This window comes from Podarcis muralis, chromosome 6 (genome assembly GCF_964188315.1).
Source record: "Podarcis muralis chromosome 6, rPodMur119.hap1.1, whole genome shotgun sequence".
NCBI lineage: Eukaryota > Metazoa > Chordata > Lepidosauria > Squamata > Lacertidae > Podarcis > Podarcis muralis.
This window is the reverse complement of record NC_135660.1, coordinates 20064555-20091130: the sequence shown is the minus strand read 5'-3', so window position 1 is coordinate 20091130 and position 26576 is coordinate 20064555. Positions and strand designations below refer to the sequence as shown.

Sequence of the window (26576 nt, the reverse complement as noted above, 5' to 3'; positions counted from 1 at the left end):
ACATCACTAGCCCACCGAATCATTACTGTCTTCACTTCTTCATCTGCCAAATTCCAATCCAACAAAATCTTATACATTTTAGATATTATTTTCACCTCATTGTTTATGATTTCCGTCTGAAATTTTGACTCTTTGTCTGCATACCCTCTCTCTTTAGTCTCTTTTCTGAACATCTCATTAACTTGGAAATGGTGCAACCAATCGTACACATACTCCTTAACCTGCTCATACGGTTTTACTTTCCATTTCCCCTCCTCTTTCATTAACAGCTGGTCATATGTTGCCCAGTCACCTCTCATGTTAGTTTTCTTAAGGCTCATCATTTCAAGGGGTGAGAGCCAGTGCGGGATTTTAGGTTCTAGTATATTTTTATACCTTTCCCATATTTCAATGAGTGGACCTCTGAAAATATGATTTTCAAACCCCTTGTGTACTTTCCTCTTGCCGCACCACAGGTAAGTACTTAATTCGTTCCGGAGGTCCGTTCTTAACCTGAAACTGTTCTTAACCTGAAGCACCACATTAGCTAATGGGGCCTCCTGCTGCCGCCGCGCCACCGGAGCACGATTTCTGTTCTCATCCTTAAGCAAAGTTCTTAACCTGAAGTACTATTTTTGGGTTAGCGGAGTCTGTAACCTGAACCGTATGTAACCTGAAGCGTATGTAACCCGAGGTACCACTGTATGCAGCTGTCCCATACGAGGATTGAACCTGCAACCTTGGCATTATCAGCACCATGCTCTAACCAACCGAGCTATCCAGCACATGCTTGTGTTTATATTTCAGACTGGGGTTCATAATTTGGTTGATTTGGTTTAGGTCATTTATAGGCCTCCTTTCCACAGTGAGCTGTGCCCAGAGGGGCTGAAAACAAACACCCACCTATTATGAAATGCAAAATATTGGGGGGGGGGGGAACGGGAGAGAAAGCAGCTTACAAAACAATTTAGCAAGCACAGAATGAATTTAATATTGTACAGTGGTACCTCGCAAGACGAATGCCTCGCAAGACGGAAAACTCGCAAGAAGAAAGAGTTTTCCGTTTTTCGAGGTGCTTCGCCAGACGAATTTCCCTATGGGCTTGCTTCGCAAGAAGAAAGCCCATAGGGAAATCTCCGGGAACCTCTTTTAAAATGCTGGCGGTCGGGAGCAAAGACTTTCGCCCACCGCCGGCCTTCAGAAGAGGTCCTGGACCTCTTCTGAAGGCCGGGGGGGGCAAAAGTCTTTGCTCCCCCCCCCGCCTGCCTTCCCGGGACAGCGGAGACTTCTCCGCTGTCCCGGGCGATCTTAAAATGCTGGCGGGCGGCAAAGCCTTCGCTGCCGTCCCCCAGCATTTTAAAATCGCCCCGGGACAGCGGAGGCTTTGCTGCCGCCCGCCAGCATTTTTAAATCGCCCCGGGACAGCAGAGAAGTCTCCACTGTCCCGGGGGCTTTTAAAATGCTGGCGGTCAGCAGCAAAGCCCTCCTGTCCCCGGAGCTTGCGGGGCGGGAGGTGGGGAGAAGGGCTTTTCTTCCCACCGCCAGCCTTCAGAACAGCCTTCTGAAGGCTGGCGATGGGAAGAAAAGCCCTTGTCCCCCCCCCCCCAGCCTTCAGAAGAGGTCGGGGGACAGACTGTCCCCGGACCTGGTCTGAAGGCGGTTTCCATAGGAATACATTGATTGATTTTCAATGCATTCCTATGGGAAACCGTGCTTCGCAAGACAAAAAACTCGCAAGAAGAAAAAACTCGCGGAACGAATTAATTTCGTCTTGCGAGGCACCACTGTATAAGAAATAATCTAGGATTAAATCCAAGAAGTACAAGGCAAAAAGAAAGTTGACACAATAAGTTCCAGCTGCTGGTGCTGGCAGCCTGGTTTTAAATACAGATCAGAGGGGAGTGATCTTCTCATCAAGTTAGATGGCTTGCAGCTGGCTCCTTTGTCTACCCTCCAGCAGCGGTTCTCAACATGTAGGTCCCCAGATGTTGTTGGACTACAACTCCCATCATCCCTGAGCTCTGGCCTTGCTAGCTAGGGGTAATGGGAGTTGTAGTTCAACAACATCTAGGGACCCACAGGTTGAGAAAGGCTGCTCCAGAGGATACTAACAGCAAAAAAAGGGAATTGCTGGGATGGGCAGTGATGGCAAGCACTCTAGCCTCAGCCCGATGGAACTTCCAGCTGCTGGTGCAAGTCTTATTATAGTTGCCAAACCCTGAGACAGCTGTGTTGGGTTTGGTTGGCATCCTTCTGTCTTGGGAGACAATGGAGGAATTTGCCTCCAGGTCAAGCTGTTGGAAGGTTGTAGCACCTGCTGTGGCTGTAGAGATTGAACCAGGAGAGACATGTTTTGTTGCAGCTGGGGCAGATGAAGGCGTCCGGTTGTGCTGCTGCAGATGCACCATGGCGTTTGTTGGGTACCTCTTCAGGAAATAATGTAATCCCATAATGTGATGCTATGGCGGGTCCACATCTGAATTTTTGGGTGTTCTATCATTCACTAAAGCTGAACAGCTTTTTCAAAAGAAATATTTGTTTATAACCAAGGCATTTGATTGTCTAAAGGGCACTGTTACTTTTAACTCTGAGGTTGCAAGATGAGATACTGTTTTTCGAAAGTTTATAATGCTAACTGTTTTAGAGTCCTTTTTATGTTTTGTTGTGGATCTGTTTGCTTCCCTGGTCTCCTTCAGGAGGCAGGATGGGCTACAGTCTGGTGCAGAGTATGTCTGCACCAGAATATAGTGGCAACTTCTCTTGTCTGGTTCAATAAATGTACTCAAAATTCAAGGGTTAATGTGTGAGCAAAAGATCTAGCTGGGCACTCACTCTTCTTGGTTTGCACAGACAATTGCCAGTCAGCAGTCAGACATGAGTACTTTCACTTCTTATGTGAATTGCTTGCAGTGGAGAGAGAGTATGCTCTGGGGTCCTTGCAGTGATGCATGCCTAATTTTAAATCAGCAGACTGACACTGTACCTCATCTCTTCTCTTGACGGTAGGGAGAAGAGCAGGGGGTGAAGTCCCTTTGCAAATTTATCATGAGCAGGAAGGTTAAAGTCAATTTGCATGTGATGGTGGCATGTGACAAAGATGATACATATATATTACTTCCTGAGGTGCGGTGTATGCTGAACTACAAATCATCAATTATTCTGAAACATTATTTGGTTGATGGTTTTGTCCACTTATGATTACTTGGCTATCAGCAAAGGTGTGATCAGTCATCTGAAATACAGTGGTACCTCTGGTTACAGACGCTTCAGGTTACAGACTCCGCTAACACAGAAATAGTACCTCAGGTTAAGAACTTTGCTTCAGGATGAGAACAGAAATTGTGCTCCTACGGCGCGGTGGCAGCGGGAGGCCCCATTAGCTTAAGTGGTACCTCAGGTTAAGAACAGTTTCAGGATAAGAACGGACCTCCAGAACAGATTAAGTTCTGAACCTGAGGTACCTCTGTATTTTGTGTGCAGTGTTAATATCATGATGAGTTTTTGCTTGTTTATCTTTTAAAATAAAAATAAAAATCCAGGCCTCTTTTATTCCTTCATGGTGCTTTTTCAACCAGGACACTTAATGAAAACTGTGAGTGACTTGTGACAAGCATGAGAGCTACACTGTACATATGAGAGCCTAATGGAGTCTCCATGGAGGAGACTGTGACAGCCTATGGAGCTTGTTTACCTGCTAGGATAGGCTGGCTATCCCATGGGGAATTCCGTAGCACAACCAGTAATAGCTGACTTACTCTCACTGCCAGCTACCTTATTGGCTATCAGTTTCATCAGCTGATTGGTGGTGTCAGCAAGCCTTGCTTGCCAATGCACAGCAGGGAGACACTTTAAGAATACTGATGGTACCTGGCAGTTGCACCTCCACCTGCCCTTCACCTGACATCACATAGGACTTCAGGTGGGCATGGCTTGGGGAAATGGCCTCATGGGCCAAACCGACATAGGACTGTGAGCATAGTCTACCCAACTCTGATATAAACAGTGCTCCTCCCCACCCCCCAGAAGTATGTATAATACAGGATGCGGGTGGTGCTGAGGGTTAAACCACAGAGCCTAGGACTTGCCGATCAGAAGACTGGAATCCCTGCGACAGGGTGAGCTCCTGTTGCTTGGTCCCTGCTCCTGCCAACCTAGCAGTTCAAAAGCACGTCAAAGTGCAAGTAGATAAATAGGTACCACTCCGGCGGGAAGCTAAACGGCGTTTCCGTGCGCTGCTCTGGTTTGCCAGAAGTGGCTTAGTCATGCTGGCCACATGACCCGGAAGCTGTACGCCAGCTCCCTCGGCCAATAAAGCGAGATGAGCGCCACAACCCCAGAGTCAGCCACGACTAGACCTAATGGTCAGGGGTCCCTTTACCTTTAATGTATAATACATACATTATTTTATTTGTATGCCTCCTTTCCATAGTTAAAACCACACCCCAGGCAGCTTGCAACATGAAATACATGAGGTACATAATTACAAACATAACAAAAGTAGTCATAAAAAAATAAATGAAACATCAAAAATCACACTACCAGACAACTTTCCACATCAACCATAACATCTAAAAAAAAGATACAAAAAATAAATAACAGCAACAACCCCCCCCCCAAAAAAAAAACCAGTACCACAGCCCAAGAGTCTTTTCAGCAGCCTCAGCTTTTGTAGACCGAGTCAGTCAGGGCGCTGCCCTCCCAGCCAGGTGGGAAAAGTCCTGCAATGCAGGGAGCAGGTATTCCAGGACTCACAAGTGCCTCCAGCAAGTCTTTGAGCAGGGCATGAAGGCCAAAGCCTCCCCACCACCACCACTACTGAATGTTGCAGCAACTGGTATTCCTGGGACTGCCTTCTTCCATATGTACCTAATTAAGAATATCCATAGAGGCTTCTGTTCTGGAGTCTCCACCTTCAGAAGTTCAGGTGATGAGTTTGAGGGTCTTTTTGGTGGTGGCTCCCTGCTTAATGCCCTCTCCAAGGAAATGAGGGAGGGGCCCTACGTCAGTGCCATTTAGGTGCCAGCTTAGGTCTTATTAATCAAGGCATGAATCTGTAACAGCTGCTGTAACAGGGAGGAAGGGAAAGGAGAATGTTAGCTGCTTTGAGACTCCTTAAAGGGAGTGAAAGGTGGGATATCAAGTCCAAACTCCTCTTCTTCTTCTCTTTATGTAGAACAGAATATTGGAGAGTGGCAGGAAATACTACGGCGTCCAGAGAGAATAAAGAAACAGAGGTTTCTCCACCACCTCTTAAATGGAACCATAGCATCTTGTAGAATGTACCAATGTATTGTGCCCCTCTCAAAAAAAATGTGTATGGGGAGGAAGACAGCTGTAGTGGTAAACAATAAGATTTTCTAGGTAGAATGGAGCAGAAGCTGCTTCGCCCTTCCTTAATCTTGGCAAATAATCTGGACAGCAGCAGTTGCTTTTATGGCTGCATAACTTGGCATGCTGTAGCTCAGAGAAATGGAATGCTGGAAGCTCAGAGCAATGCCAGAGAAGGGTGATGAAAAAGCCTTAAATGGTCCGGTAGTTAGCAATAGTGGCTAAAGCAGAATCTGTCCAACACTCCCCCCTCCCTCCTGTTTGGACATATAAAATGGCTTGTTTCAGCAGTGCATCTTGCTCTACAGAGAATAAAAATGCTTTTAGTGCATTATTAAAAATTTAGTTTAAACATGTTTTTATTTAATGTAAGTTCTATATTGAATTTATTAAGCAGGGAGTTAGGGAATATCAGAACTGCATACTTGTGTTTAATGCAAGGCCATTCTGATTTGTTTGGGGGTTTAAAGACAAACCATCCTTATCGTTTGCAGTTTCTCTAACTTAGGAGTTTTATATTTTGTATAACTTAGGAGTTTTATATTTGTTGATTTTTCGCACCTAAGATGTAGAATGCCTCATCTCCCCCTCCCTTTAAATGTTATCATTAAGCATAATGGTTACATCTCTTAAAACGATTGGATAATGTCTGGTTTTCGTAGAACACATTTTTGTTTGTGGGAATTGGCTGGGCGGGTGACACGTGGCGAAGCAAGTGGGGTTTCTTAAAATGTGTGTGTTCAAGTACATTTTCGTACATCTAGTGCTTGATCATTAGCAGCTAAGAGCCTCTGTGCTGCTCTGTGCCAACTGCTACTTCTGCTAAAGATTCGAAATACTCCCCACTAGTGATGGATTATAAAGGGATCTCCCTTCAGTTGGTTTCAATATTTTTTAAAAAAAACAATTTTGCCTTGCAAAAAGTAGAAGGCTGCTTTTTCTGATTTTCTTCTTCTGTGTATCTAAAAAAAGAGAAAGAGACAGAGAGATGCTAAATCCCTAATGAATGGGAAATGGATACTAGTTTCGCAGACTGTACTTAATGCCTGTTTTGCATGCTGGTCTGGGGAGCCCATAGCCACTAGACAGCATCAGAGAGAAAATGAAGTCTGTGCATTCATACTCTTGCATTCAGAGACATGCACATATAGACACATTATCTTGCAGATATTTTTCTGAAATATAGTGTTCTTTCGTTTGTCATCCTTCGTTCATGCATATTATCTTTTAAAGACAAACCCACCTACATATGCAGTTCAATATTGTACTTTCGGAGCCACCAGATGGGGATGAGTTTGGGGGGGCATCTTGCTGTGTGTGTGTGTGTGTGTGTGTGTGTGTGTGTGTGTACACTATTGAGCTGCAATTGTCTCTAAATGCAATACAAGAAATAAAATGCAAAAAAGGTATTTAAAAAACATTTAAAACTATGAAATCGGTTTCAGTTGAAATTTGGTGGTTCTGCTACAGTGATTCTGATAATTTATTTGGGAGTAGTCTTAGAAGGTAGGGATGGGGGCCTCTTGGTGGCCTCTTGAAGTTCTGCAGGGTTCCATTTGCCCCCCATTCTCTTCAACCGTGTGGTGTAGTGGTTAAGAGCAGTGGACTCGTAATCTGGTGAACCGGGTTCGCGTCTCCGCTCCTCCACATGCAGCTGTTGGGTGACCTTGGGCTAGTCACACTTCTCTGAAGTCTCTCAGCCTCACTCACCTCACAGAGTGTTTGTTGTGGGGGAGGAAGGGAAAGGAGATTGTTAGCCGCTTTGAGACTCCTTAGGGTAGTGATATCAAAGCGGAATATCAAATCCAAACTCTTCTTCTTCTTCAACATTGTCCTGGTCCTCTCTAGCCAAGGAAGACACACACCAGATAGTTGACTCTTCATTGACAAGAAAAGCGCTTACAGCAGCTTTCACAGTGCTCCGGAAACACAGGCACATATGTCTCTAGCCAGCTGTCTACAATTGTAGGCCCACCTACTTGCCAAACTTATACACCCTCCCTTGACGGGTTGTGTGCCTGTAACCTGAGACTTCTGCACTGAAGTTGTAGCTGCTCTTCTCGTTTCCAGCCCCTCCTGCTTCCAGGAGACATTAGGGTGGGGAAAGGGTGTGAGTCTACTGACCTGTCTATTCCAGAACAGCTTCTCCTTCTTCAGCCACATCCTGGGAACCTTCCTCCTTCTTGGACTGTCCTGACTCTCCCCCTCCCCTGGCTCCTGCCTTGTGGGTGGTGCCCATCTCCATAGATCACTGATCACTCCTGGTTCACTCTTCTGGTCCCCTGCCTCCTCCACACAGTGGAGTCCTGCCAGTCCCTGACAAACATTGACATAAAGCAGCTGAAAGTGGTTCCTCAGAAACCTGGGATGTGGTCATGTCCTCCATATGCTGGTGTATGTTCAGGTTGAGGCGCATCTTCGGTTCATGCACTCTTCAATTTTAAGCATGAAACAGATTTCAAGAAGAAGCTTCTGCTCCTTTGACCCAGTTAGAAAAATAGCAGCATGGAATGCCTTATCTCTCTTTCCATGTGTGTTCCTTCTGAGTGAGCTGATAGGTAAAGTGCTTCCCCCACTGTGGTTGGCTGTTGTGTCTGGCTCCATCCTAGCAACAGGGACCACAGAGTTCATCTTCTGGCACATTCTCCCATAGGGAAACCCAGTGAGACGGGTCTCATTAAGGTCCCTTAAAAATGCCACTTTGGGGTGGATAACTGGACCGGCAACAGGATTAGAATACTGCAGTGGGTGTAACTTTTCCAAAACTCATCAAAGCTATAGCCTCCTTCATATGTTAATTGCAATTACCCATGCAGATAGATGCTTCCACTCAGTTGCTGGAGAGCAGGGCCAAATTGCTACCCTACCCAGTGGCCTGTTTACATGACAGCCTGTTTACATGGAAGCATGTAAGCTTAGACAATACAGTTGCTAGCTCCAACATGTAGACAATACAGGAGCTGCTACTAGGGAGTCCAAAACCACAGTCCTGTTCCTGTCTAACTGCATGAAGACGCCTTAATGATTATTTTATTTTTTATTTTTTGCATAAAAGAAGCTTATGTTTGTTTCCATATTCTTTAATCCCAGTTATTTCAGGGCACAGTCCTAATACTAGATTCACAAGAATGAGTGAGGTTAGGATCCAGCAGCTACGCCAACATCACTCCACTTGGGTGCCAATAGCAGCATCCATTATTTCAATGCAGATAAGAGAAGCAAATTAGAGCAACTATTTTGGCACAAAGAAATGTTTTGGCTTCTAAAAATAGGGTTAAGTGGGAAGAAATCTTTTAGATGAAATAACTGGCAGAGGAAAACAAGACGTCACTGCCTGGTCATGTCTAGTACCTGCTTGTCAGAGCATGAAAAACAAATACAGACGCACACGCACACGCACACACACTTGTTTGTTCTGTGATATAAGGGGCAATGCTGAGACTCACCCTTGCTGCTTCCTGCTGGTTTTTAGTTTTATTCATCCAGCCGCTTAGTTGGCCTGTCTTTCCAAAACTACAGGGATGTTTATTTTCACGATATTGTGAATTTCATTTCATTTCCAGAACATTAGTCTGAGAATTATCCCAAAGAGTCTCAGTGATGCATGCATTGTTCATTTGCTGTTTTCGCACAGCTGTTGTCTTCCTGGCTTCTTCAAGCCATTCAACAATTTCCACTGTAAGCTGTGCTAGAAAAAAAAGTATTGGTTGATTTTGCTCAAGAACTCTGGCTTGTATCCAGTTATGCTCAGGAGTAGACTCACTGAAATTAATGGATGTAACTTTATAATAGTCCATTCTTTTCAGCAGGCCTACTCTGAGTAGGAAGAACATCGGATACACAAACTTTTGCTGGTACAAAACGTTCAGTAAATGGTAGCATGTTTTTACATACAAAGTCATGTACAGAATTTGGCTCTCAGCTTGATTGGAAAACCTAACATGGCAGCTCACCATCCTCAATATAGATAGACTTTCTTCTGTAACCACTGCATGCCCAAGTGGTTTCTCTGAACAGCCCAGAAAGCCTGCCACCATCTTTTGTAGCTAGGCAGTTATCTGTGAAAACAGTATGTTGAAGGAAGTTTTGCACAATTGGGGGGGGGGGGTTAGTTCACGAACATCCAGAAATTTCATCCCTGCCGTTTATCTCCTACGATTAGAATTGACCATTAGCATCATCGCAGAGATTGCTTTTGTGAATGAGCTGCTCCTTTCTTATGTTTGGTGCATCTGGTTTCTGCATAGAAACATCACACGCCCAGCATGTTCCATGGCCCTTTGCCCCCACTGTTCCCAGTATTTCCCTATGTGTGTACATGAATTTTAGTCCTTAGGCTTAGGGAGCCAAGAGACTCTCTGAAGCAAAAAACAAACAAACTAATGCAGCTATCCCTCTGGAATTTACCAGTTTCCATTCACAGTAGAGTTTTAAGTGGCTTAAAGATTCAGAAACGTAGTAACATAAATAAATAAATAAATGGCTCAAGTTCATTCGGTACAAGTTACATTCAACAAGTGCACCATCTGTGTGCGCACATTTTTGAGCTGTTACAGTTATTCACATGTAATGTTCAGTGAGTGTACAGTCTGTGTACTAGGCCCGGGCGAAGTATCAATGGTATGAGGGCCAGACCCCTGCAAAGAGCCCCAAGGTCCCTGCTGTTTGTGTGTGAGCAGGGGTGGGATATCAAGGCTCACTCAGGTGGGGGTGGGAGCCTTCCCACCCCCAAGCAGAGCAGTGCAAACAAGCTGCGTCATCCTGGCCCTTGAGGCGCTGAACAGCAGTTTCACCTCACACCTTGCAAGCTGGGGCCAACGCAGCTTCTTGTTTCAACATTGTGGTGTGTCGCCAGATCACAATGTTTGGCTGGTGAGACATCTTGACGTTGAAAACCTGACAAGTTTGGGAAACCCTATTCTAAATGCTGGCAAAGTGCTCTGCTAGCTCTAAAGCAAGGTGATGTCCCTTGCTCCTCTGTAACATTAGATGGGAGAAAGGAAACAAAGGTTTAATGTATACATACAAGGCATTTAGTCATGTAAAGCTCGTATGCTTATCAAACTAGGATAAATCGATATTAAGTTTAATCGTTCTTTTCCTTAGGAAAGAAGCAGCTTAAACACTGTTTCTTTCCACCTGCTTCAGCACTGTATTTTATCGCTGTGTCATAGGGACCTCTAGTGATTAAAATTGCATTACATCCTTTGATCTTGGAGGCGATATTTACATGTCTACCTTCATCCTGACCATTTACAGTTGCAAGCCTATTTTATGCAGCTGCATGAACATAGGAGAATAAATTATGGTTCAATGTATTGACTTTATTATGTTGAGTTAGTATGTGGAGATTTCCCTTTTTCTTCCATTAGTTCCACGCAAGCTCTCTCTGGGAGCTCTGGTACTATCCAGCTGATCCATCCACTTACTGAATTTGCTTTAGTTCTTTTATTTTTAACCTGGTGGGAGATAATCAGTGTATTTCTTAGGGATTTGGAAATGAGATGCACATAGCCTCCAAAGAGGAAGAAAAATCGTTTGTTCTGCTATTGCAGTGGGTCTCCAGCTGTTTTTGGACTATAATTCCCATCATCCTTGACCACTGGTCCTGCTTGCTGGGGCTGATGGGAGTTGTAGTCCAGAAACAGCTGGAGACGCAAGTTTGGAAAACACTATGCTATTGTGTTTCCCATGGAGGACTCATAGATGTTGAATAGTCAGCAGGAATACACTCAGCATGCTGGTGCCCTTCCTTACTTTAGGCACTGTACATGTACTTTGATTGCCTTTTCTTTTAATGCTGTTACACGTCACCCCAATCTCCATAGCAATGCGAGATTCCAGGTGCACACCCAGAGTTTGAGTTTCCTTTTGGACAATGAGGCACGGCGGAGACTGTGGTGTCTTTATGATACATGCCTTATTTACACATATAAACAACCTGAGCCTACACTGGAGGGGTTCACAGCATTCACACCCGCAAGAGATTCTGGCTTCTCCCATAGACACAGCAGACTTGGACTTAAGCAGACCTCAACCACTGCTCTCAAACATTGCTCTCTGACTCTTCTCTCTAGCCTGCGGCTTTCTACCTCCGTTGCATAACTCCATTCCTAAAAATCATAACCTAAAACACTGGCATGGTCTTTTAAACTACCTCTCAGTTGAGGGAGGGAGGAAGGGAGCCCACATTTTTGATCCTTTGTCATCCTAATCACTTGTTACCGCCAGGCTAGTCCTGGCTTAATTAGCTCTTGACAAATGTTGATTCCAGAGGGTTAGAAGCATATCTAGTGCACAGCTCAAATACGCACATGGTTCTAGCAGCCAGTTTTAACACATAAGCCTTAATTAAATTCTAACACTTACTAAACCCAGTAATTTAGGGCGTCTGGCACCCACAAACTCAAAACAAGATGATTGTATGGCTCACAGGCAGCCAGTCTGCAGCATGTGTGCCTGAAGTGGCAGTGAAAGCATGGTTTGCAGCACACCTGGTCCGGAGCAGGAGGATCTGCTACAACATACCAGCTCTTCATATATGTATTTATTTCTCCTTCCCTCCCCTTCACACTCCATGCTTAGATCCTGCATTCGCTTCTATGTAGAGGAGAGGAACATTGAGAAGAACCACATCAGCCCAAGGCCACACACAGCCCAAGGCTCCCAACCTCCCTCCAATCTGACCTTCCCACTTTGAGAAGGAAGGTCTGAGGCAGAATTCCAAGAACATTTGTCTGGTTGTGCTTGGAATCTCTCCATTCACGCCTTCATGCTCAGATTGGGGTAGAGAATATGGGGGTTGTTATGTACTGAAGTTCACACCCTGGGCCAGCAGGAGGATACTGTAGATAGTTTCACTCAGGTCCACATATGCAAATAAGGAATTGAAAGTGACGTTCAGTGATTGGATAGTTACAGAAAGTTGTTACTGATGCGTTGTAGTTGAGCTCTATATAAGCAGGTTGGCTGAACCCTTCAGCTCAGTTCTGTTCTGTGAATAAACAAGAGCTGTTTGAAGAATCGCTGTGTCGTCTTATATGTTCACCCACAACTCAAGAGGGGTGGCATGTTGTTGGGGGCAAGTCTACATATATGACCCCATGCCCTCTACACAAGTAGGACTGTGTATGCTTGCAGAAGGGACGGTAATTCAGTCTCTACTATAGAACCTATGCTTGAATAATTGAATCTTTGGCAACTTGCTGGCCCTGTCCTCACCATTGCACACTCTCCCTACAGTCATGTGTTTGCAATGAACATGAGCTTGGGATCTCGATCATGGGCAGCATATTCAGCCCTTCCTGCATATATAACCCTGTGAAAATGTTTTGCGTAAATGCACAAATGTTAGTTGCAATGCTGGTGGATCAGGAGGTATGGCCATTGGTGCAGACCTGCTTCCTATTGTCCATGGATAGGTGTTGCACAATATATGAATCATTAATGAAGGCTTATAGCTATGACTTTTAACATGTTGTCATGGTTTGTTGTACGTTTAGTCTAGGCTCTCTAAAACTGAGGGCGAAAAGCATTTCCTTGTCTCGGCTTAGCCATCCAACAGCTCTGTGATCTTGGCCTTTGGGGTTATTCATTTACCACAAGGGAACTGACACAGAGGCAGTGAATTACTCAAGGCTGTAGGCAGGAGATCTGCTACTTTAGCTGATGTGACTCAAACAGAAGCTTGCTTCGGAAGAGGCAAATTAGCATTCTTGGAAATGTTGACTCAAATTTCCAAATAACATGCTCACCTTTGCAGGTTTTACGAAGTCCCGGGGCGGGGCGGGAGGGGGGGAGGCCAAGAGGCTAAGAGCTACCCTTTCCCTGCCATCAATGGGTACCTTGTCTGATCTTAAGTGGGTATCTTGTATAGAGAAGTTGTTAATGTTTGATGTCTTGCTGTGTTTTAATTAGTTGGGAGCTTTCCAGAGTGGCTGGGGTAACCCAGTCAGATGGGCAGCATATAAATAAATGATCATCATTCTTGTTCCATGTGGTTCCTCTCCAGAATAATGGTGCAATGGTGTTGGAGAACAACTTCTGCTCCACCACTGCTGGAGTTTTAGCATTGACACAGAAGGAGCATGTAAAATGTAGACGCAATATTTGGCATCTTCCACTATGGGAATGAAGCAGATTAAGCAGCACTTTGAGACTTCTGCAAATACTACCTACATCTCTTGAGTGCAATGAGACACATTTACTGGGTTCCACCAAAGGATGTGTAATAAACGAAAATCTGCCCTTATTCCCTTATGGGGGACACAAGAGCCCTTATAGAGTCCTTTGTGGGTTCTCCATCGGTTGGAGAAAAGAACAGAGGTCAACCAGAGAATATTAAGAAGCAAAGCAGCTAGTAAGCCTGATCTTTATTGAACCGTTGCAACAGGGTGCTCCCTTCACACGCAGGAGGAGGAGGACCCAGAACCCAGGTGTGCCTGCCCTTATATAGACATTTTAAATTGCCCACCTGGAGTCCAAGACCACCCGCAGAAACATCATACATACATCACAGAAGGGGTGTAGCTCAAGACCACCCCCCAGACACATCATACCTACATCACAGAAAGGGCGGTCTACATCAGAAATCTGAGTGTGTTGTTTATCTCCTGTCTGGCAGGTTACCTGTTAATGCTTACTTGATTGGATACCATGGGGAGCCTGGCCAGTCTTTTGTAATAATAAATACTTAGTTCCTGAGCCAGGTCACAGGCTCACCCTATTCATACACAGACCCTTAAGACAGGATTTGTGAAGGAAAAGACTATGGGGAGGCTTTTCCATTTTCTTTTGACTTTGCAGAGAAAACATTTGGTCAGTTTGTGAGCCAAAATGGCTTCTTGGCTGTTTTCCTGTGCTGCTTCAGACATGTGGTTTATATATTTATGTACGTGTTTGCTTGGTACATTTATGAACCTTTATTTTTTATATATATATATATATATATATATATATATATATATATATATATAATGACCTTACTTTATTTATTTCAGATGGTTGCCCAAATAAGCAGCAGACAAAAGAAGTTCATAGAAGGGTGTGGAGACAAATATATTCAATAACAAGCCCAGTGTGTTTGGGGCTGAAGATAGCCCCTCGTCAGGGGAATGCTGTAGTTAGAAGCATGCAAGGTTGGCAACAAGGGAATGAAATGAGAAAACATGTTATGCTCCACACTGGAATGTCATTTGTTGTCAGGTTCATGCTTGTGTAAATCCTTGAAGCAATCTACTTATTTTTGTTTTTCAGACAAGATAGTGATTTTTCCAGGCATTCAAAACAGCTTTATGTGGATTATGGTAAACCCCTTGGATAAGTATCTAATACCTTAGTGATTCATATACTTCTAGTTAGGAGAACAAGACTGTTATCTGTCAAGATTCATGTTTTGTTGTTCATTACAGAATACATTTTATATTTCTTTTGCCCAGAATATGGGCAGATAATAAATGACCTGCAGGTCACATTCTATTGCCTGGTCCTTGTTTCATATTTTTTTAAATGACAGGTTTCTAATTCTCAGTCTGGCCCGGGGGGGGGGGGGGGGGGGACTTGTTCAGTTTTGTTTTAGTTCTACCCTTCCTTCAAAGTCAGGGTTTCATGTTCGACATCTCATTTGGGTCTCACAACATTTCTGTAAGGAAAATTAGGCTGTGGGGTAGCCATTGGTTAAAGGTTACCAATTTTAATGCTAAAGCATTACCAGGAGCACTCAGGGCTTTCCCCCGCCCATCTGAAACACCCCCAAACTCAGTTCCGGCACCTCTCATGTGAGTTCTGGCACCTCCTAGGTAGGCACCATTGCCATTGTAAGAGAAAGAGGGAGGTGTTCCAGCACCTCTTTTTTCTAGAAAAATAGCAGTGGTTACACTCAAAACACTTTAAAATACTTCAGAATTATTTAAAAAAATAAATATGAGGATATACTTTGACCGTCAGCCTTACGACTAAAGCATGAGTAAAAGAACAGTATTTCCCCCCAGACTGTTCTCTACATACATTTCCAAGTTCCTTGAAAGCTAGAGCTGCCTCTTCTTTAAATAAATAGCTTTCCCCTGGCGTTTGTGCAAACTCTAGCCTCTGGCAGTGAAAAAAAGTATGACTAATTATGGGCAGGTATGCATAGCAAAATGTAATATGTCATTTGTGTGAGTAAGGGCTGGGTGGATATAACTGTCTCATAAATGGCCAGCCAGTGACTAATCTCTATTACTTGTTATTACAATATAAGAGAGATTGGAGTGTAGATTTCTGCTTTAATCAGAAAATAAAGCTGCAACTGGGAGCCTGTGGCCCTCCAGCTATTGCAGGACTCACACTCTTATCAGCCCCAGCCAGTACGCTCAATGGTCAGAGACGATGGGAGTTGCAGTCTGAGAGCATTTAGAGGCTCCCCATTCCTGGAATGAAATGTGGGTGTGTGGTAAAATGGCCTGAGGCCAGTTGCAGAACGGTGCCAACCACATTGAGCTTAAGCACATAATGATTATAAGCTTGAAGAATATCTGTGAGCTTCTAAAGGGTGTGTGGAACCTCGGATCAATATTCTTGTAGTGCCATGCCTTCTCAGCAGGAAACCTGGCCACAGTATCTCTCTCATGTGATTGATTTATGTGCTTGCTTCATGTATATACCACCTTCCTACCTGAGCACCCAAGGCAGTTTGCAGTTTAAAATTGCGTACAAAATACACGTACAAGGGGGGAGGGGAAGAAGAATAAGCAAAATTAAGGTGCCAGCTCACATTACTGTTGTAGGCATCCATCTGTCTCAAGAGCGTGACTGCGGGGTCGAAGTCAAACCACGGCATTAGCAGCACTCAAGTGACCTTCCCTTGCCACAAGCCTGGTCAGGTGTATAGAGGTCCTGAGCTGCCCAGATGACAAGAGCCCCCCCCCCCATGGCCTTGCTGATGTAGTCCAAAGGAAAGCAGAGAAGTACGTTTGGCACTAGGCTGACTGCAGGCGTTGCTGGAAGGAGGTGTACAAGACGTCATCCAGCTGTCTCAGAGACTCCACTCTGGATTTGTGTAGGGTTTATGCCTTAGCCCAGGCACAGGCAAACTCGGCCCTCCAGATGTTTTGGGACTATAACTTCCATCATCCCTAGCTAACAGGACCAATGGTCACTTTCAGGCCGAGGGAGCCAGTGTTAGTCCACAGACAACTTTCTGGGTCATGTGGCCAGCATGACTAAACTGCTTCTGGCACAACGGAACACCGTGATGGAAGCCAGAGCATATGGATACACCGTTTACCTTCCTGCCGCAGCAGTACCTATTTATCTACTTGCACTAGTGTGCTTTCAAACTACTAGGTTGGCAGGAGCTGGGACAAAGCAACAGGAGCTCAACCCAGCATGCAGATTCAAACTGACCACCTTCTGATTAGCAAGCCCAAGAGGCTCAGTGGTTTAGACCACAGCAGTAGTAGTAGTAATTGTTGTTGTTGTTGCTGTTGTTGTTGTTAATAATAATAATATATCGCTTAATGCCAAAATAGGCTTTAAGCAGTTTTAAAAGTATAAAAAACATTTAAAGCTGGAAGTTCAGGTCAAGAGTTCAATAGAATACCCAGGTAAAGAGGTGTGTCTTCAAAAGTCTTATGAAAGTTATCTACAGAGTTATGTAATGAAACAGCTGGAATAAGTTTGTGGAGCGGAGGAACCAAATGGGGGTTTGTCCCAGTCAAGTTGTTGGAGAGGGCCTCAGAACCTCGCTTTTTTCTCTCCAATGCCATCCAATGGAAAAGCTGATGATGGATGGTCTGAGCCAATGGAGCAGTTATTGCTTCATAAGGGAAGAGTCTCCATACTCCAAGCTGTACTGAATTTTAAAGCATGACATCCAGAGTAGAATGTGCAGTATAAGGGTCCTAAGTTAACAGGAGCACATACACCTGGAATTACATGTTTCCTAGGCCCTGGAGAAAAAATACAGCAATGCTATGCATTATCCACCAGTGTGGTCACTGTTTGTCTTTTAGATATGGAATCAATATGTCCATAAATATTGTTACGGTAAAATCTGGGTGCGAGGCTGCTCTGCCACCCAGCTCGTCGGACTAAGTCCGCGGGTCCCTGCGGAGGAAAATGAGCTCAGCCGGAGACAGGAGCAAACTGCAGAAGATCCAAGTTTATTGCGCAACAGGTTGAAGGCGAGATTGAACAGCGAGAAAGGGGTGACATGAACTTTTGAAACTTCCCTCCATGTCCCAGAATACAGTGCAAAATACATCCCAGTTACATCATGAATACATTAAGAAGAGGTTGGGTTACACAGATTACATCATGAATACATTAAGAAGAGGTTGGGTTACACAGGATTAACGTATGGAGGAGGGAGGGGGAATATGCAGAGCTGGAGATATGCGCAGATAAGCACATCCTGAGTACAGGTGATGAGAAGACAATGGTCCATGTATGCATAGCCTGCCACCTGGCATTGCCCGGAGGAAAGGCTTGGCAGAGTGATTTGACAGGATTAGGGTCTTGACACCATGCTTGAGGGATTATGGAGGACAGGGGAGGTGTCATGGAGTCCTAGAGAAATTGAGCAAATTGGCACGTTGATTTTCTATGAATTTTATAGATTTTAGTCCCTTTTGACATTGACAATTGGAAATAAGTGGATATATTGTAGCGAAGAAGAAGGTGAAGAAGACATGCCCCCCCCTTCCGTATCAATATAAATATTACTTAATGCAATGTACTGGGCCAAGGAACTTCCATGATTGTTGGTGCCTCAGCGCTGGTTCCTGACATCAGAACAAGGGAGCAGAGTGTTCCTTCCATACAGCAGTGAAATGTTTTTAACCCCAAGGCTGCCTTCCCTTCTGGGCAACGCGATGGATGGGGCCTGAGGCAAAAGGAGGTGGGGCAATGCACATAAATTCTACATTTGTGCAGTAGGCTAGTTTATAAACACCCTTGCACACCCCTCAATATCCTCTATCAGGGCAAGCAAGATTGATGTTCAGGGTTCAATGATACATTCCAGACAGGCAAAAACACTAAAGAATGTGACACAGGGCCAGTGTGGGCCTGGGGGATGATGATGGGGCTGGGGAGAGTCCCATGGGGTAGTTGGAGAGGCATGGAGACCCACATTGGGCCCCCAAGCCTGAGGTTCGCCAACCCTGGTCCAAACCCTCCAAGTGTCCCGATTTTCCAGGGACAGTCCTGGATTTACAGAAGCCATCCCAGTTTCTGATTTGATCCCAGAATGTCCTGCTTCTCCTTAGGATGTCCCTATTTTCATCGGAGAAATGTTGGAGGGTATGGAGTTATGTGACCCTCAAGCCGAGGAGAAAAGTTACTATACAGCTCTTGGAAGGCATCTGAACGCAGCCCTGTGTAGGGAAGTTTTGAAATGTTTAATGTTTCATTATGTTTTTATATATATTGGAACCTGCACAGAATTGATTGGGCATCCCAGGCAGATGGGTATGGTATAAATAAATTATTATTATTATTATTATTATTATTATTATTATTATTAATTGAATAGGACATTCCTATTTTCATTAGAGAAATGTTGGAGGGTGTGCTGGTCTCTATAATCTGCTACCTCTCCTGGCTACTTATGGCAACAAAAATTAAATGAATGTTTCTGATACTAAACAAAGGTAGAAGACATCTGAAATTGCATTACTGTAGCTGCATTTATCAGTAACTTTTGTGCTCAAACGGATGAACCCGTTATTAATTTCCTGATTTGTGCCTTGGTAGACATATCTTTTTCACTCAGGTATTCCTAATTAATTACAATGGGAAAGTGATCCTGATGCATAGGTCACAGGCCTTCAGTTTCTAAGCGAGTCTCCACTGGATTTCATTCCACAGTAATGGAAGGTTAAGTTCTGATATGCTGCATGTGTTATGCCACTGCTACCTACATAATATTTTAAAGGGAACTAATTTCTCTAGAGGCCTCCCTTGTGTGGAGTTATTCCTACAGGCGTTTAATAATTGCTGCATGTTAGCTGCATTCACTAAAGCCATATCCCTTCTTTTCCCTCTCAGCTGCTTAGAGGATTAAGAGTTTCCAAGCCATAGAAATACCTGAAATACCAGGATAGGGTGTAACAGAGCCTGCAGGGCTGTGAAACATTCCGGCAGGCTTGGTGAATTCAAAGCATGTGTGAATTTAAGCAATGAGAGAGTGTTTGTTTTTGCTCTCAGCACATCCTGGCTCAGGGAGGAAGAGATAAGAATATATTAGTGGAGGTTTTTAAGGAAGGTTGGCTTGAGTTCGCAATGTTCTTTTCCTTTAAAGCGTTTATATCCCACCTTACTGTAAAAGGACATGGTAACTGGGAAAAAGAAAAGAAAACAGCTAGGAAGGATAAAGGTAAAGGTACCCCTGACCATTAGGTTCAGTCGTGGATGACCCTGGGGTCACGCGCTCATCTCGCTCTATAGGCCAAGGGAGCCGGTGTTTGTCCGCAGACAGCTTCTGGGTCATGTGGCCAGCATGACTAAGCCGCTTCTGGCAAACCAGAGCAGCGCACGGAAACGCCATTTACCTTCCGGAGCGGTACCTATTTATCTACTTGCACTTTGAGGTGCTAGGTTGGCAGGAGCAGGGACCGAGCAACGGGAGCTCACCCCGTTCCGGGGATTCGAACTGTCGACCTTCTGATCCGCAAGTCCTAGGCTCTGTGGTTTAACCCACAGCGCCACCCACGTCCCTACAAACAGCTAGGAACATTTACTAAAAGCAAGAGTTAAACATGGCAGTATAACGCATGAATTAAATGCTAGTAAAAGGGAGCAGCAATTAAAACAAAGGCAATAAACTGGAAGCAACAAATAAATCCTCATAACTGAAGTGAACCAAAGGCCGAATAAGACAATGAAGAAGTCTAACACAAGACTTCCTAAAAATGAAGGTCAGTGCCATACAACAGACAGTAATCCAAGTGGATGCTCCAAAACTAGTGATTAGGATGACCATATGTCCTACTTGACTTTGGAGAATAGGGTTATCCCTTGCTACTTGCCAGGTTGACTGTGGTCTGTGTCCAAGGTTAGAGGTCAGCTTATGAATACCAGCTGCTGAAAACTACCGGGGGAGGTGTGCTCTTGTGCTTGAGGGTTTCCCACAGTCATCTGGCCCTGCCTATGACTTATTCTCATGACTAGCCCTCTCCCCATCTTAGTGTTTTGGAACACCCCCACTGAAAAATTCTCAGAGATGCCCATGCCTACCCATTGCCTGACTTTTGCTATGTGTCGCATCCAGGTTGTCCCCAATTAATTTCCCCATTAGCTTCATCCTCCCCCAAGGGGAGGGGGAGGTGGAACTTACTTTTTCCTTACCTGGACCATGAGTGTACTGAAGAGGCCTGCTCTATCTCTCCTTCTCCCTCTTACAATAACAGAGACACTGGGGTGAATGGAGGAGCTTAGAGGCAGGTTCTAAATTTTAATTTGCACTAAATTTTCAAGAAGGTTGCTGACCAATCAGCAGAGAGATAATTTTGTCATAAATGGGGACTGAGCCAGTGAACGTCCGGCTGGTCTCTGTTCCAGTACAATGGTACTGTGGCTTCACACTTCAAAACTGCCATCTTGAAGGGGAGAAAAGTACAAGAAACTTGTTTTGTTTTCATTAGCCACTAGCTGGCAGGGTTTCGCGGTCAGCAAAGAACACGAGGATTCGCCATTTCTGAGCACAATGTTGTTGTTTTCTTCTGTAAAATCGGTATCTTGTGCTGCCCATGCCAGTTCCTTAGATTTCTAGGTGTACTGGTAGATTGGACCCCAGATGGAGGCTGTTCATTTGTATCAGAAGCCTTTGCTTCATACACTTGGAGACTCAGCCATGGTCTCCCTTTAAGATCTGGATGCAAGTGGATGTTTATACAGTTCACTGCTGGATTGGGTCCTGACCGCAACCCATTTAAACTGGCTTACCACATTCTTCTGTAGCATGAAATAAGAAGAAAACCCCCATCCTGCAGGGATCGCCAGAAAAGAAATTAGCGGTTATGTGAATGGCTGTCTTTCCTACTTTGCACCTTGCCACACCATTGCTGTATCCTGCAAAGATAAAAGTAACACTTGTCAGAAATTTGTTAGGTGTGAAACAGCTCTGAGTCACTGTCACTTCAGTTGTTGATGAGCCAGCGATGTAAGAAGTGAGAAATTCTATCATGATTTTAAAAAAACAAAAAAGTACCTATATTTGGCATGAAAGCATTACGTAATATGAGCCTGAAGAAAAAGCACTGGAGAAGTTATGCTCACACTGTGATCCTCTGCCTTGTTTTTAATAGATTTTTACCTCAGCCTTTGCATGGGCGGATGGGAGTTTTAGTCCAAAATACAGTGGTACCTTGGTTCTCAAACATAATCCATTCTGGAAAACCATTCCAAAACCAAAGCATTCCAAAACCAAGGTGTGCTTTACCATAGAAAGTAATGCAAAATGGATTAATCTGTTCCAGACTTTTAAAAACAACCCCTAAACCAGCAATTAAACACGAATTTTACTATCTAACAAGACCATTTATCCATAAAATTGAAAGCAATAAACAATGTACTGGGTTCCACACAGTCACAAAAACAAAACAAAACTAGGTAAAGGGAAAAGTACCTCTGACCATTAGGTCCAGTCGCAGCCGACTCTGGGGTTGCGGCGCTCATCTCACTCTATAGCCGGCATTTGTCCGCAGACAGCTTCCGGGTCATGTGGGCAGCATGACTAAGCCGCTTCTGGTGAACCAGAGCAGAGCACGGAAATGCCTTTTACCTTCCCGCCGGAGGGGTACCTATTTATCTACTTGCACTTTGACGTGCTTTTGAACTGCTAGGTGGGCAGGAGCTGGGAGCGAACAATGGGGGCTCACCCCGTCGCAGGGATTCAAACCACCACCCTTCTGATAAGCAAGCCCTAGGCTCTGTGGTTTAGACCACAGTGCCACCTGCGTCCCTAAAAACAAAACTAAAAAGCCGCAAAAACAAAAACACAAAATAAATAGCAAAGACAGACAGACCTCAGGGTAACACTCAAAACGGAACTGTGGCACTCAAACCAGAAGTGTAACACTCAAAACGGAGCACGTTCGGCTTCCAAAGAAAGCTCTCAAACATCTGGGTTTGCAGTGTTTGGGTTCCAAGTTGTTTGAGTACCAAGGCGTTTGAGAACCAAGGTGCCACTGTATATGGAGGGCATCAGGTTGGTGAAGGCAGTGCTATAGCAGAAATTAATTATAGTTAAAGAACAAATTAGAGCTTTCTCTTGTAAATAAAACAAGCCTTCTCATGCACAGTTGAAAGAAAAAGAGTTTGTCAACAAAATAAATACGGAAAACTTTCCTGCCGTTTTTGCTTCCTGTTTCTCCAAACCAAACAAGATACTTCACCTACTATGTGTGCTCCAGGCAATTTCCTTTGCTGGGAAACAGTCTCCCTTCCTTGGGCAGTTCTGTTTTTAATATATCATTTCAGGCCTGGATTCCGCTGGCATGACCTCTTCTCTTCTAACTGCACTGCACAGCTTTTGCTTAATGGGCAGATAAGAGAGGAACCATTTGTGAGGTATTTGGCTTTAAGGGAGAGGAGCAGAAACACCTGGGAAGCAAATACATAATCTTGCAGATTGCTTTACAGGCAGAACCTCAGTTTACCACTTGTGGGCTTTCCAGGGTCATCCTGCAAAGAGAGGATCCTGCAAGCTCTCCTTATGTTCTTATGTGTACCAGCCGCACAGATTTCAGTTGAACTCAGTTCTAGTAGAATTTGGGGTAGACTGCTGCTCTCAGTGTAGCATGCTTAGGTGCATTGACCAGAATGCAAAGAATGGTTAAAGCAAAGCACCCATGCTTCATTACTGACAAGTAATCTGTCTCCCCTTTGCCCTTGCCAAATAGCCATTGCCTTGCTTGAGAGAAATGAGGAAAGGTGTCCAAGAGGCTACATGCAACAACAGCAGAGAGGCCCATTTAGGATGTAACACTAAACTATGGTTTAGCACACTGGTGGCTAACCTGCGGCACTCTGGATGTTGTCAGGCAGCAGTTTGCATCCGCCCCAGCAAGCACGACCAGCAGTCAGGGATGGAGTCCAGCAGTGCTGGGCAATACAGTAGACCCTCTGGATACGAACTTAATTCGTTCCAGGAATCCATCCACAACCTGAAAAGTCTGTATCCAGAGGCACCGCTTCTGCGCACACATGTGGTGCAATAGAGTTCTTCTGTGCATGGGAGCATGGCGAAACCCGGAACTATACACTTCCAGGTTTGCCGCATTCACAACCCGAAGTTTACGTATCCGGAGGGATACGTAAGTAGAGGTACGACTGTATTAGCTTTTCAACAAAGTAATGTATCACCAGCCAAACATTGCGATATAGTGATACATTGTGATGTTGAAAAGCAGTGGGAGAAACAAGCTGCATCGGGCTGGCAGTTTCACCCTGGTGCCTTGAAGGCCCAGGCCCAATCCAACTCATTCCTCCAAGCGCGGCGGTAGAGGGAGTCCCTCCGCCACCAGCACCCAGCATGCTGAGGGAGGGACAAGCTCCATCATTTCTGGCACCTACCGGCTCGTTCTTCCCTCGGTTTGAGGGCCAGAGCACAATGGCGTCTTCACCCAAGCAGTATATCGCAGGTGAAACCACTGCCACTCCTGAGTCAGGAGCGGTGGCGGCGGTTTCACCTGCGATATACCACCAGGTGAAGACACCATTGTGCCCTGGCCCTCAAACTAGTATCAATACATGGCCCAGGCCTAGAGTCCAGCAACATCTGAAGGTCCACAGGTTAGTCATCCCTGGTTTAGCACTGTATGCATGAGCAACAACAAACCTCATGCCCATGCGCTCTCACCTCCTTTGGCACAACCAGAGGGGTGGGGTATGGGATTGGAAGCTTTAAAAGCAAGTGTTAAAGCCTGAATGCAGTTGAACTCTGGTTTGATTGTTTGAACAATTGTTAACCAGAGTTCTCTGAGTTTGGATGTAACAAGAAACACTGGTTAGTTTGGGAGCAGAAGCTAAAGCCTTTCTCAACCTGTGGGTCCCCAGATGTTGTTGAACTACAACTCCCATCACCCCTAGCTAGCAAGGCCAGAGCTCAGGGATGATGGGAGTTGTAGTCCAACAACATCTAGAGACCCACAGGTTGAGAACTGCTGAAAGCTTCTACTTTCCCTGTGGTTATGCCAGGAAAGTAGGAGCGGAGGATTATATGAGCGTGATGCCCACAGAAGCACATGCGCATAGTGTTTACACATGGTTTGAATTTACTTCCAAACTGGTCCTGTGAGCTTGGTAATGCCTGGTTCCTACTTCCCTGTTGACCCATTGCGTTGTAGTTTATTTGGTGGACTGTGTGTGCTGCAGAGACATCTGGGTCCATTCTGATCTCTGGGTCAAGGTACTTCTGTTTTTTTCCTTTTCACTTTTTGAACACACATGTGCAGCCGGTCTTTTCTGAGCAAACAAAATATAATTGGGACAGGAGATAGCTCCTTTGTTCTTTTTTTAGGAGCCAACATTAATTTTGCATTAAAGAAGCTAACAAAATGACACCAACAAGGATATGAAATTGAAGGATAAATTTGAAACTGCACGCGGAACTGGATTAATAGGATTGCACCCTATAATTGCTCCAGATCAGACATGAAAAGAGGTTGTCAAAAATTCAACCAAGTTTTTCAGATATTAGTAATGACCCCACCCCAGCACATACTACTATGTCTTACTGAGTGATTTAATATCTTGGATATTTCTTAGTAAAATACATGATCATTCTGCAGAGAGAAATACCAGGAGGTTTTGTTTTGCATCTGGAAAGGTTGTTCATTATCATAATATTTGTCTGAATGTGTCCTTTTATCTGCGTATTTCTTTTTAAAGATAGGATTATGTATTTTGATGTTTTATTTAAAAAAAATGCTACTTTCTCTTTAAGCTCCTAAAACAGAGTCAAATATTGTCTTATGTGCTTTGTCAGAAAAAATGACTGCACGGAGAACAGGGCTGGCGGTTCAAGGCAATCTATTGATCTATCTTTCTGCATTCCCTTTTCTCTTTAATGAGGACTAGAATGTTTCCACATCAGTTAACCGCCTCCATAAAGCACCAGAAGGTCACACCAGCATCACACTCATCTTTTTTTTCTTTGTGTCTATAATATAATTGGCTGATTGTGCTGGTGATGAGTGAGCTCGCCTCCCCCACCCCCTCACCCCGCAATTCCCCCAGAGCAGTCTTGGCTACATGTTATTAAACCTCATTGCTCGTTCCCTAAGGAGAACAGCTCTGCTGCGCTCCTCGCTAGCAAAGCCAGTGCCATTGCGCAGGTTGAAACGGCAGAAACAGCATCCATTTTAATCTGCGGGAAGCCTCTCGGTTTACAAGGGCGTTCTTTTCTCCTTCAGATGCTGTAAAAATTAACTGTGCAGCTTCTGTAAACATTCTTGGCTCTCGGTGTCTGGTTTCTGTATGATGCACTGAGATGGTACACCAGGAAAACTGTTCGTATCAGGTAAGAATTAAAAGCTCTTCTGCCATAATCGGCATCATCCCTTTTAGAAGAGAGGAGGGAAGAGGCCTGCCTTTTTTACTTGTTTTTTATTTCGATGCAGCAGGTTGCTTCCTTTCAGCTTATGTAAAATTGGGTCACCTTTCTAAATGGAAGGATTTCTGGGCTGCTGTTTTGTTGGTGTTCTCTTTTCAGGGCTACTATTAAGGGGCACAATGAGGGAAGCCGACAAATAATCCTTACTTTGCTTTTAAGATAGCAGGTTGTTAAGCAGCTATTGCCAAGTCCCTGTGTGTGCCTGTTTTTACAGGGAAGGAAAGCAGCTCCGTATATCAAATGATAAGGCTCCACTTCAAAAACAGCTTTTTATCTGCATTATACAGATTTAAAAACAAAACAAAACAACAGTATAGGTTTTGGTTTGTGCCATTTAGTGGATGACGATACTGTGGGGAGGATGTTAGGGAAAGATGGTTAACTGAATAATTGTCATTAAAATACGTGTAGTAATCTGAATGTAGTCTGAATGTTAAATTCTCCTTGTGAGCACAATTGGTGTGGGCATGTTTTGACTGTGATGAGGTGTAAGAATTTACATGTCTGATGCATGTAGCTCAGTCTATGTTTGTTGTTTGTAGTCTCAAAGAATCCAGATACTATGTTTTGTAGACAGCACATCATTTAGCATGCTACCTCTGGAAATATTGCTTCCTTGTTTCCTGAAAGGTGCTTCTTTTTGGAGGGATTTGTTTTTCAAACGCTTTACATT

The 26576-nt window shown here is 44.4% G+C and overlaps 1 protein-coding gene across 6 annotated transcripts in view; it reads left to right on the top strand.

Moving 5' to 3' along the window:
- SCHIP1 (schwannomin interacting protein 1) overlaps positions 1-26576 on the top strand; it is a 133113-nt gene that overhangs the window by 63970 nt on the left and 42567 nt on the right. The window contains exon 1 of one of the 6 annotated variants that reach the window (XM_077929830.1): positions 25540-25810. The exons of the other annotated variants lie outside the window; for them this stretch is intronic. Within the exon in view, the coding sequence (XP_077785956.1) occupies positions 25781-25810 (30 nt within the window). The 5' untranslated portion in view covers positions 25540-25780. Of the gene's footprint in view, positions 1-25539; positions 25811-26576 lie in introns of those variants that run through there. 6 annotated transcript variants of the gene reach the window in all.